This window comes from Solanum lycopersicum, chromosome 1 (genome assembly GCF_036512215.1).
Source record: "Solanum lycopersicum chromosome 1, SLM_r2.1".
In the NCBI taxonomy this organism is placed as follows: Eukaryota; Viridiplantae; Streptophyta; class Magnoliopsida; order Solanales; family Solanaceae; genus Solanum; species Solanum lycopersicum.
The window spans coordinates 16,309,140-16,321,876 of NC_090800.1; the positions used below are offsets into that span (position 1 = coordinate 16,309,140).

Genomic DNA, 12,737 nt, shown 5'->3' on the forward strand with positions numbered 1-12,737 from the left:
GGCACCCACACTTACCCTCCTATGTGAGCGAACCAACCAATCTAACCTTAACATTTCAATATAATATCAACAGAAAGTAATGCGGAAGACTTAAACTCATTAAATAAAGACCAATTCATTAACTTCTAAAATTCAACATCTATTATTCCCCCAAAATCTGGAAGTCATCATCACAAGAACATCTACGATCAAATGACTAAACTAAGAGTATTCTAAAAGCTAAAAATACATAAGAAGCTAGTCCATGTCGGAGGTTCAAGGGATCAAGACTTGGAGAAGAAGATCCAATCCAAGCTAGAAGCATTAGCTCACCCTGAATTTCCGATGTAGTAAGACTGGCTTGAAATACTGTTGAGTTGAAGACTATGGCACGTTTGCTGCACTCCACAAATAAACAAGAAGAAAACATAAAAGTAGGGGTCAGTACAAAACACGGGTACTGAGTAGATAACATCGGCCAACTCAAAATAGGGAAAAGTATATATCAAATAATATCATAATTCAACTATAAAACACAACATGTAGCAACAACAAGTACTATAATCATCAATAAGTACCATCAAGTTCATCTATGAGGGCTCAAGCCTCAATAACATACTCATTTGGGAATTAAGTTTATTAAGTTGAGTATATTATCATCTTTCAAGATTCATTATCTTTCTTCCTCTTGTGTCGGTACGTGACACTCCGATCCCCTACTGCTATGTGTCGGTACGTGACACTCCGATCCCCTAATTCTACGTGTCGGTTCGTGACACCAGGTCCCCTATGTGTGTCGGTACGTGACACTCCGATCCCCTATATGTGTCTGTACGTGACACTCCGATCCCCTACATGTGTCGATACGTGACACTCCGATCCCCTAATTCTACGTGTCGGAACGTGACACTCCGATCCACTAATACTATGTGTCGGAACGTGACACTCCGATCCACTAATACTATGTGTCGGAACGTGACACTATGATCCACTAATATCATTCTGTAAATTTTCAAGCCTTCTCTATACCAAGGCATCATCAATCCCATTACTTTAATTCATCAAGACTTCTTTCTTACCAAGGCATCATCATTAATAATGTATATTAGAGTTTCTTTGCAAGATTTGGGATTCAATACTTTCATCATGGTTATCTTATCACAATCACATAATCATATTCATGCAAACATACCATTAAGCATATAGTAGGGTTTACAATACTACCAATACATATAATTCACTATTAAGAGTTTACTTAGGAAAGCATGAAACCATAACCTACCTCCACCGAAGAATTGAAATCAAGCAAGTTAATCCTCAAAGCTTGGTGTTTTCCCCTTCTTCTCGATCGTTTCTCTCTCTCCCTTCTTGTTCTTTCTATTTTCTTATTCAAACCCTCTTTCTTTCACACTAATTAGTATATAATTAAGAATAAAAGATGGCAATAATACCCCACTAATTAACTTAGGGTTACCTCTTTTAACCCACGAGAATTTGAGTTATTAATATAAACCCACAAACTTTATAATTAAGGCAAGAATAGTCAAAAACGTCCCTTAAAACTTAACAAGAAATCCGACTCCAACTGGGATTATGCAAACTGTGACTGGCCGTCGCGCCTGCGACGGTCCGTCCTGCTGTCCGTCGTATAATTCAGAAACTTGATTTTGTGTGAATGGCCTGTGATAATCCGTCACACCTGTGACGGTCCGTCCTGCCACTCCGTGATGAAGTTTAGAGAGTCGATTTTCAGTACCCAATTTCATATTTTCTAAGTGTTTTGAAACGAGACCCTGCGACGGTCCGTCGTGCCCATAACGGTCCGTCGTGGGGTCCGTCGCCTCAGCCTGTTTTTCCAGAATAAAATCTGCTGCTCAAAACGACTAAACAGGTCGTTACATCTGCATAAGTAGGTTTCCCTTTAAACTTTCTGTAGTAAACATATATCGGATATACTCGGTCAATCGGTAGATTTGATGTCATTGAACCGTCGAGCTTTGTTGTATACCTAGACAACATATATCATACAATCAACCCTTGAACTGTTCTTAGTTCTCATTGTTTTGTTCGTTTCAGCCATGAACCCGTCTTGGATAGTAAGTGCTGAAAGAATTGGCCCTACCGGATTCTCCTTGAAGCGGCTTAAACTTCACACTTACATAGGTGATTTCTAAATGTGTTATCCCATAATACACCATTTGATATTCCCTGTATCAAAATTAGAAACCATTAAAAAGTCCTTATGTCTTTATACTGGTTAATAAACATTTGGAATGGACCATAAAATAATAATTTTTTCATGACAATGTTGAACCGTCATCAATGACTTTGTTTTATTTCCTTGAACCTAGATCTTCCGATCTCCAGTCTTCTAGGTAGAGCTACCGTCACGATGACTTCTTCTCGGCCATAGTCCCATTCCCGTCGATAATTTCTTAACTCCCTCTCTATTTAGGCCTTTTGTAAGTGGATTCGACACATTATCTTTTATCCTCACATAGTCAATTATGATAATTCCACTAGAGAGTAGTTGTCTCACAGAATTATGTCTTCGTCTATTGTGATGAGACTTGTTGTTATACATAATGCTTCCAGCCTTCCTGTTGCAGCTTGACTATCACAGTGTATGCATATAGGGATCATTGGTTTGGGAAAAAAAAGAATATCTTCTATGAAATTCTGGAGCCATTCAGCTTCTTTACCTACCTTGTCTAAAGCAATGAATTAGGACTCCATTTTGTAGAGCGAGCTATACATTTTTGTTTGGATGATTTCCCAGATATTGCTCCTCCACCAATAGTAAAAAGGTATCCATTTGTGATTTTTTTGTAAGTTGACCCAGTAATCCAATTTGCATCACTATATCCTTCGAGAACGGCTAGATATTTGTTGTAATGTAAAGCATAGTTTTGAGTGTCATCTAAGTATCCCGAAACTCTCTTCATTGACAACTAATGACTTTGATTAGGATTACTTGTGTATCGACTCAGTTTACTGATAGCACAAGCTATATCTGGTCGTGTACAATTCATGACATACATTAATCTTCTCAATACGCTGGCATAGTCCAATTGAGACTGAATTTCACCTTTATTCTTTGCAAGATAAAGGTTTACATCAATTAGAGTCTTAGCCCTTTTAAAATTCAAAAATTTGAATTTTTCAAGTATCTTTTGAATATAATGAGTTTGAGACAATAATAGACCCTTAGGAGTTCTATGAACTTTAATTCCTAATATCACATCAGTAACTCCTAAATCTTTCAATTCAAACTAACTAGCGAGCATATGCTTTGTAGCTTTTATATTAGCAATGTCTTTGTTCATTATAAGCATGTCATCTATATATAAGCACCAAATAATTTCATAATTTGTAGTATTTTTAATGTAAACACATTTATCACATTCATTGATCTTAAATCCATTTGACAACATCGTTTGATCAAACTTGTCATGCCATTGTTTTGCTGCTTGTTTTAGTACATAAAGTGACTTAATCATTTTGCACACTTTCTTTTCTTTACCGAGAACTACAAAATCCTCAGGGTATTCTATGTAAATTTCTTATGCAGGCTCTCCATTTAAGAAGGATTTTTTCACATCCATTTGATGAATTTCATGACCGTATACTGCAGCTAGTGCAATTAACATCAGAATTAATGTAATCCTAGTCACTAGCGAGTATGTGTCAAAAAAATCAAGACCTTCTTTTTGTCTAAAACCTTTGATAACAAGTCTTGTTTTATATTTGTCAATAAGTCTATCATCTTTCATCTTATTTTTAAATATCCATTTTGAACCCAAAGGTTTGTTCCCTCGAGGAGATCAACCAACTCCCAAATATGATTGCTTAAGATTGATTCAATTTCACTATTAACTGCCTCCTTCCAAGAGCTTGAGTCGCTAGACAACATTGCTTCCTTGAATGTTTGAGGCTCACTTTCAAGAAGAAATGTTACAAAATCTGATCCAAATGAAATAGATGTCCTCTGACATTTACTGCGTCTTGGACTTTCTTCATTATGTTCATTCTCTTTTGGTTCTTATCTGGGTTGTTTAGACCCCCCAATAGATGACTCAAGTCTAGTTTTATACGGATAGATATGTTCAAAAGTTCATCACTATCTGATTCCATTACCGTATTATCATGAATATTAGGATGTTCGAACATATGAACCAAAAATCAACATGCCTTACTTTTTGTGGCATATCCAATAAATACACAATCCACAGTCATAGGCCGTATTTTTACCCTTTTAGTTATAGGAACTTGAACTTGTGCTAGACATTCCCACACATTGAAATATTTCAAGTTGGGTTTTCTACCTTTCCATTTCTCATATGGAATTACATTTGTCTTTGAGTGCCGCACTCTATTAAGTATTTCATTTGCTGTAAGGATAGCTTCCCCCCATAAGTTCAGTGGTAAACATGAACTTATAAGTAATGCATTCATCATTTCGTTTAATGTTTTGTTTTTCCTTTATGCAATTCCATTAGACCGAGGAGTGTAGGGAGTAGTAGTTTGATGGATTATTCCATTTGCCAAACATATTTCTGCAAATGGAGATTCATATTCTCCACCTCTATCATTTCTGATCATTTTGATCTATTTGTGTAACTGATTTTCAACTTAAGTTTTATATTGCCTAAATACATTTATTGTTTCATCCTTACTATTTAGCAAAAAGACATAACAATATCTAGTGCAATCGTCAATAAAAGTTATGAAATACTTTTTTCCACCACGTGATGGTGTTGACTTCATGTCACAAATATCAGTGTGAATCAATTTTAAAGGATTTGAATTCCTTTCAACCCATTTATAAGGATGCTTACCATACTTAGATTAAACACAAATTTGACATTTTGATTTATTGCACTAAAATTTTTGCAAAATATTTAAGTTAATAAGTTTTTGCAAGGTTTTGTTATTAAGGTGTCCCAAAAATTCATGTCATAAACATTTCGACTCAAGCAAGTAAGAAGAAGCAAAATCTTTATTCATATCAATTGCAGTTACATTGAGTTTGAAAAGGTCATCACTAAGGTAGAGTTTTTCTACATACATATCATTTTCGCTTGCTACTACTTTATCAGAAACAAATACACATTTAAATCCATTCTTGGTAAGAGCTGGAATTTAAACTAAATTCTTTCTCAATTCTGGAACATATGAGACAGTATTCAAAGTAACCACCTTGCCTGATGTCATCTTTAATAGGACTTTGCAAGTTCCTTCCACCTTTGCAAAACCGGAGTTTGCCATAAATAACTTCTTATCTGTTAGTGCTGGACTATATGATGAAAATAATTCTTTGTCAGCATAAACATGGCATGAGACACCAAAATCTATCTACCATTCTCTTGTATTTCCAACCAAGTTACATGCTGAAAGCATTGCACAGAGATCGTTGATATACCGTGGTTTCACGGTATAATTAATACTTTTTCCTTAAGTTTAGTGTGCCCAAAAGTATTTTGTGTGCTAATTTTTATATAAGTTTATCTTTATTTTGCAGGAAATCTGTCCAAAGCTAAATGCAGAGATTTTGAGTGAAGAAATGCAAAAGAGACCACCTACGGAGCTTATGACGCTCCGTCGTGCTTGTGACGGTCCGTAGGTGGCAGCGTAGTAAAACTTTTTAAGGAAGATGGAGAGGTATGACCAAGTGTGGGGTTACGAAGCTTGTGACGGTCCGTCGTGTCTATGACGGTCTGTCCTGCAGATTCGTCATGATGTTCAGAGAAGTGATCCAGTACCCATATTCCAAGAGTTGAAATGTTTTGAAACGAAGGCCCTCGACGGACCGTTGTGCCTATGACGGTCCGTCATACTTGCCGTCGAGGGTGGTGAAGAGAGCAGCAGAAGAAATTGCATAAGTATGGGACGACGGAGTCCATGATGGTCCGTCATGACCACGACGATCAGTCGCATGGTCTGTCGACCCAGCCGCGTTTTGGAAGATTTGAAGCAAACGAAGTCTTTGTTTAATTAGGTTTTTTATTTTTTATATGTTGTTCGAAAAACCTCCGTTTTGAGGTTGGACTCGGTTAGGTTAGACTGTTAGATTGTCAAATTCCTTATTGGTAAACATTGTATTGTGAGATTCTTGATAATCATTAGACTTTTTGTGAGATTATTGATTACTTTGAGATTCTTGCAAGTGAATATTTGTGATTAATCAAGCAAACTTTTGGATTTTACTCTTTCTCATTGAAGTAAGTACATGAACTCTTATTTAATATATTCAAATATTGTGTTTATGGCCATGAGTAACTAAACTCCATTACTAGGGTTGTGGGAACCATAGGCAAATAATGAGATAAACCCTAACTAAAATAACAATTCTAGAATAGTGTCTTGCATGTATTAATAATTCTTTCGCTTAGAAGTCTTTTTAACAGATGACCAACGTTAGAACGCGCCTTAATGCTACTTGCCGGACCAAGGAGGTAGATAATAGGAAAATAATTATTAACATAGATTTAGTGTATACTATCTAATTGACTAGTATTGATTGGTACGAGGTAATATCTTAGTTAAATATCGAATATGATGCTTAATATGAGGTGAGGATAAGGGTTAGGATAGCAACACACGTTGCTAGACCAAGGTGCGGAGTGAAATTTTCTAGATGCCGGACCAAGGATTTAGAAATACATAACTTATCACTTTGCATACAAAATACTAGGAAAGAATAAATATAGTTAGAGTTATCAAGTTATGAACCTGTGGGGAACACATAAACCTTAGTTACTTTAATTAATTGATTAAAATCAAACATTCAAAGTTGTTAAGTGTCGCTGTCAAGTTTCTCAATTAATTTTAATCATTTAGAAATAGAAACCCCCCTTAATTGTTTTACTTTCCAAGGAAGTCATTGACTAAACAATAGTAATAACATGTTGAAGTTAAGTGTAGACTATTTTTTTCGTGGGAACGATCCTAACCTCACTAGTTGAGTTATTTACTTGACACGACCGCTTTACTTCTTATTTGAGAAGTAAGTTTGAGCGTATCAATCGTCTATTTCTCCTTTGGATTCATCCAAGTTTGCTTGATCCTTCTTTTTCTTGTGCTTGTTAGGACCCCGGCATTCAATAGCCCTATGACCATGTTTACCACAATTGAAGTAGTTTCCAATGAATTTCTTCATAAAAGGATTGTTTTTGGACCAGATGCTTTCTTTCTTTTCTTTAATTTTGTGGGATATTCTTCAACAAAATTTACTCCAGATATTGGTAAATGACCACGTGACCTCTTTTCTGCATCCTTATTATCCTCTTCGATTCTCAACCTTACTATGAGATCTTCAACAGTTATCTTTTTGTGTTTGTGTTTCATGTAGTTTTTGATGTCCTTCCACAATGGAGGTAACTTTTTAGTAATTGCAGCCACTCGAAAAGCATAATTCACAATCAATTCTACATTAAAGATTATTTATGTATTAAGAGAAAACTTAACATTTCTAACACGGGCATTAAATAAATTTATACCTTCAGCAAGGAGATAATGGATTATGACCTTCAATTCTTGAACTTTGGTGACGACAGTCTTACTGTCTATCATCTTATAGTCCAGAAATATTGCCACAACGAATTTCTTCATTCCGGAATCTTCTGTTTTGTACTTCTTTTCTAAAGCATCTCAGAGTTATTTTGAGGTTTTGGCATTGTTGTACACAGATCATCTTGCAGACCACTCAAACTATAATTTTTACACAAAACATCTGAGTGTGTCCATGCTTTTGTTACCAAGAATCGTTCATAAGCCGGAGTTTCATTTGACATAACAGGAATATTCTCATTAATGAACTTCTGCATACTCAAAGTAGTGTGATAGAAGAACATCTTTTGCTGCCATCTCTTAAAGTAGACTCCAGAAAATTTTGCAGGTTTCTCAACCGTCGCTAAAGCAGCTTTGAACGAACCGATGTTGTTGCAACACTTACAGTTCAAGTATTTGTTTGACTTAAATTAGTCATTTTTTAAATTTTTTGTCACAAATGGAAGATACATTAAGTATTTGAAATACTTACAATAAAGAACAAATCTTTACACAAACTGTTTCTGATTTAACAATAAGGTTTTTATGTTCTTTGAATCATTAGTCAAATGAATTTTCAAATTCATTGAAGAATATAAAACCTTGAAGGTTTTAATCTCCAGAAACCTCAAATACAGAAACTGATAAACTTCATAAGATTGTTATTGTTATAGTAACTTGTATTTATAAGGTTAACCAATAAATAGAAACAGAAATAAGATGAAGCATAAAATACATAAAATACAAGAAGTAATCCGAGTCCACCAAAACTACTGTGTGTCCTTAAGAAATTTAATCCCCTCAATGTACCCAAGGTTATGGATTAATTTTATCAAAGATAAAACGGATTAAACTTTATAAAGAAATAGAGGTAACTCAAATTTCTTTAACTTCTGCAAATTTCAAAACAACAACAAGTCACACAGACTCACTGGATCGAAAATTTGATTTTATTTGAAAGAAAAATAAATATAGAGAAGGAAAATTTTTCAGTGTTTGAAAAATCGAAAATTGACTTCCTTTTATAGCCATTTTCAGCAATAAACATGTCTGTTCAGAGAAATCTTTTCAGACCTGTTTTATCAAGAAAGTTGTGTCTCTTGGAAAAAATAACATCTTTTCGAAAAAATGTGTTTGTTTGGAAAATGACGACTTTTTGGAAAGTAACGACTTCTCGAATAGTAACGATTTTTAGAAAGAGTAACAACTTTTCGGAATGGTAACATTACCCGTAAATTTATAAGATATAATATTAACAGGATTTATTTGATTTAACAAAAACTAATTAAACAAATTTTGTCCAATAAATTTATCAATCAAATCATAATCCGAAGTCGAAGCCGAGGCCGAGGCCGAGCGAGTGACGACGGCTACGGCGCGAGGGGACATCTTCTTCTTAGCTCCTTTTTAAGAAGTAATTGAAGTGTTTCGTCATATAATGACAACAGTTTCCCTTTCTTTTTCCGATATGGCTGAAATGACTTTTCATTTGCGCTTTGCAAATGACTTTTCATTTTCCCTCCAAAATACTTCCCTGACTTTTCATATTCTCTCTTTTCTTTTCCCATTCACACTTGCTAAACCCCAACACAAACATCTCAATACCTTATGCTCACCTCTCATTAAGACTAATCTTATTTTTGTTTCTCAGTTTTTTTCGTGATAATCATTCCTCTATTGCTTTTTTTCATTTTCATTATATTGTGAAGGATCTGAATACGGGGGCGTCTCTAGTTCGCAGGCAAAATAAAGATGGGTTGTATGAGTTGTCACCGGTCTGTAAACATCGTTCTCCTCAATGCAATGTGGCTGTTCCAATTCACCCGTGGCATCGACATTTAGGTCATCCTACTCTTCGCGTTTATGATACTAGCTTGAGTAACTTTTCACTTCGTGTTTTATATTCTAAAGGTAGTTGTACTTGTTAATCTTATAAGATGCACATATTGACTTTCTCAGAAAATTCACTAAAAACTTATAAGCCCCCACAAATCCTTTTAGCGATTTAGGTGGCCCATCTCCGGTTTTCAATTGATAAAAAAAGATATTATGTGTTATTTTTTTTATCAATTATTAAAATACATGTTGTTGTTTACTTTAAAATCAAAAAATGAAACTCTAGATGTTTTTCAAAATTTACATCCATTGCTTGAACAGAGGTTTGATACAAGAGTTCAATCTTTTTATATAGATGGTGGTGGCAAATATCAAAGTTTTCATTCCTATATCAAAACACATGGCATAGAATAATTAGTGCCACCCCGTATACTCCACAGCGAGTTGCTCTAGTCTAAAAACGATACCTTCCTGTTGTTAATACTACTAGACCTTTGTTGAATCAAGCGTCCTTATCATCGCACTTTTGGAGTTTTGCCTGTCAACCAGTTGTCTATCTTATAAACAAGCTACCTACATCCAATCTTCAACATACAAGTAAATTTGAAATTATATTTCTAAAGATTCCAAAGTATGACTCCATTAAAATATTTGGTTACCTCTGTTATCCATGGCTCAAACCATATGCCAAAATAATATTAGAGCCTAGTTCAACTCAATTTGTATATTTAGGCTTTTCTAATAAACATTACAATCATCAATGTTTGATCCTATAAAATCCAAAATATATCTATCACATGACGTCCTATTTTTGAGAATTAGTTCCCATTTGATAGTAATTTTTCTTATTTAAAAAGAACACAAAATAAAAATGTCTCTTCGGAAATTTGATTATCTGGCCAACAACCACATGATAATACTCGATATTCATATGTTTTTTTTGAGTTTACTTCACAAATTGTGAAGCAGCACGTGGACACACATTCACCCTTTGCACCGTCTCAGGTACTTATGTTTATCCCTTATATGAAACTTCCCGTCCTTCTCGAATTCCTACATTTCCCCTTACCCACACCATCAAAAATCCTATTTCCAGCCAAAAATAACCACAACCAACTGTTTCAACCTCACCAGTTCATACCTCTCCCCAGTTAAATGCTCAGCTGCAATTGACCATTATCACTTACCAACGTCAAAATAATTCCACTGGTCCTTTGATCAAGAACCCTCTAGTACAACCCTCTTCCTCATCACTTCTCCTACCTTACATGGTCACACAACCTTCCCTTGTAGCCTCTACTTGTACAATGGCGCACATTCATCACATGATTACTCAGATTAATAACCTTAAGCCTAAAAAATTCGACACAGTCTTTCAAACCACTTCTTACCTACCTAGAACCTTTTAGAAAGGTCAACATTTCACATAGGTGTGAAGCTATGAGAAATAAATTTGACGCTTCAAAAAAGGTAGTTGATTTTAAGTGGCTTAAGGGTTGCTAAAGGGTTCACATAAAGACCTGTACTTGTTTTTTAATGTACTTTTATTCCTCTTGTAAAGCCTGCACCTGTTCAACTTGTTCTTGCGATTGCAACATAATAAAGTTGTTCCATTCAACAACTTGATATCAATAATGTCTTCTTGTAAGGTCATCTCGATCAGGAAAGTCAATATGCCCCACCAACCTAATTTTTGAAGATTCTGCGCATCGAACACATATTTTCAAGCGGCACAAGGCTATATATGGCCATAAACAAGCTTCCAAGGCCTGTTAATGAACTAAAAAATTAGTTGCTTTGGGATTTGTTAAATCACAATCTGATTCTTTTTTGTTTATGTTGCATAATTCTGATTTTTCTGTACGTTCTGGCATACATTAATGACATAATTATCCCATGTAATCAGATTCATGATGTTCACAACATTATTGATAATCATGAAAGCCGGTTCTCATTGAAGGATCTTGGTCCACATCATTATTTTCTTGGTCTTGAAGTCTTACCTTATCCTGGTTGTCTTTTTTTTTTGTCAAAAGAAATACATTACAGATCTTTTGTAGGAAGTTAATATGCAAATTTTCATGGGTGTTCCAACACCAATTGCTTCGATTGTGGCTTTCCCCGAGTTTGCTGAAGATAATTTAGTTGATGGCTCTTTTTATAGGAGGATATTGGTAAACTTCATTAACATTCTTTCACACGTCCGGACATAGTATTTGTTGTTAGCAAACTCTCAGAGTCCATGAACCAGCCCTTATTATCACATTGAAGAGCCATTATGGTATCAACACCAGACATCTTCTTTTCGTATTCGAATTTCCAATGAACATGATAACCGTTTTCTAGCCTACTCAGATTCTGATTGGGCTGGATATCCTGTCTATCGAACCTCCAGTACAAGCTATGTTGTTTACCTTGACAGTTCTCCAGTATCCTTGTCCTCTAAGATGCAAAGATTTGTCTTCTTGTCCTCCGTAGAAGCAAAATATCAGGCTATTGCATCTACTATTTCTGAAAGATATTGGCAAACAATTTTACTTCATGAACTTCGGTTTCCTATTTCCACCACTGCTCAAATATTTTGTGACAATGTCAGCACCAAATAATTTCTGCCAACCGAGTGTTCTATATTCAAATGAAGCATATTGCAATCGATTTTCACGTTATTTGTGAACAAGTTCAAAACGAGCATATCGCAGTTCAATATCTTCCCTAGACTGATCAAGTGGCAGATATACTTACCAAACAACTTCCAAGAGCTTCTTTTGTCAAGCATTTCTACAAGATAGGTGTTATTGAAACCAACAACTTGCGGGGGCGTATTAACGGTTCACTCGAGAAGACACTTTACTTTTGTAGAATTCTATTTTCATAGTTCCTAATGCTCAGGAATTTGTTGTTAATATTCTTTATATTTTCTAGGTCTTGTATAGATTCTTTATATAGCAGTCATATGGTCAATAATAAAAATACAATTTTCCCATAATCTGCTCTATCTTCTTTATTGAGGAGCATGTCGCGTTCATGGAGGGTTGTCCCCCTCTCTTCACATTCATGAGGACCATGTTGTGTTTGACGCCTCTTTTTCTCTTGCTTTTCCATTTGTGGGGTCTTTTCTGCATTCACCAAAGGAAATTTTGTCAAAGCCTTCTTGTTTTAAGGCCCCTAGCTCTGTCTATCTTCAGAAAGAGTAAATTTGTCTAGTCTTTATTTTAAAGGCAAACCCGATCAACACAGGGTTCATAACTTCAAATAATGATACCTCCTCTGATAGAGGTATTAATTCATGGATTCAAAGTCGATTGTGTTCATGAATCTTGAGGATATGTGGTTGAGTGGTCGGGGGAGTGTGAGGGAAGCATCGCTGCAGGTAA

The 12,737-nt window shown here is 35.2% G+C and overlaps 1 protein-coding gene across 1 annotated transcript; it reads left to right on the top strand.

Annotated features, from left to right (window-relative positions):
• Positions 1-11,444: 11,444 nt before the first annotated feature.
• On the top strand, positions 11,445-11,969 carry LOC138341194 (secreted RxLR effector protein 161-like). The gene is made up of 2 exons (XM_069293078.1): positions 11,445-11,537; positions 11,658-11,969. The coding sequence occupies exons 1-2, from the start codon at positions 11,445-11,447 to the stop codon at positions 11,967-11,969; spliced, it is 405 nt and encodes a 134-aa protein (XP_069149179.1).
• The last annotated feature ends 768 nt before the right edge of the window (positions 11,970-12,737 follow it).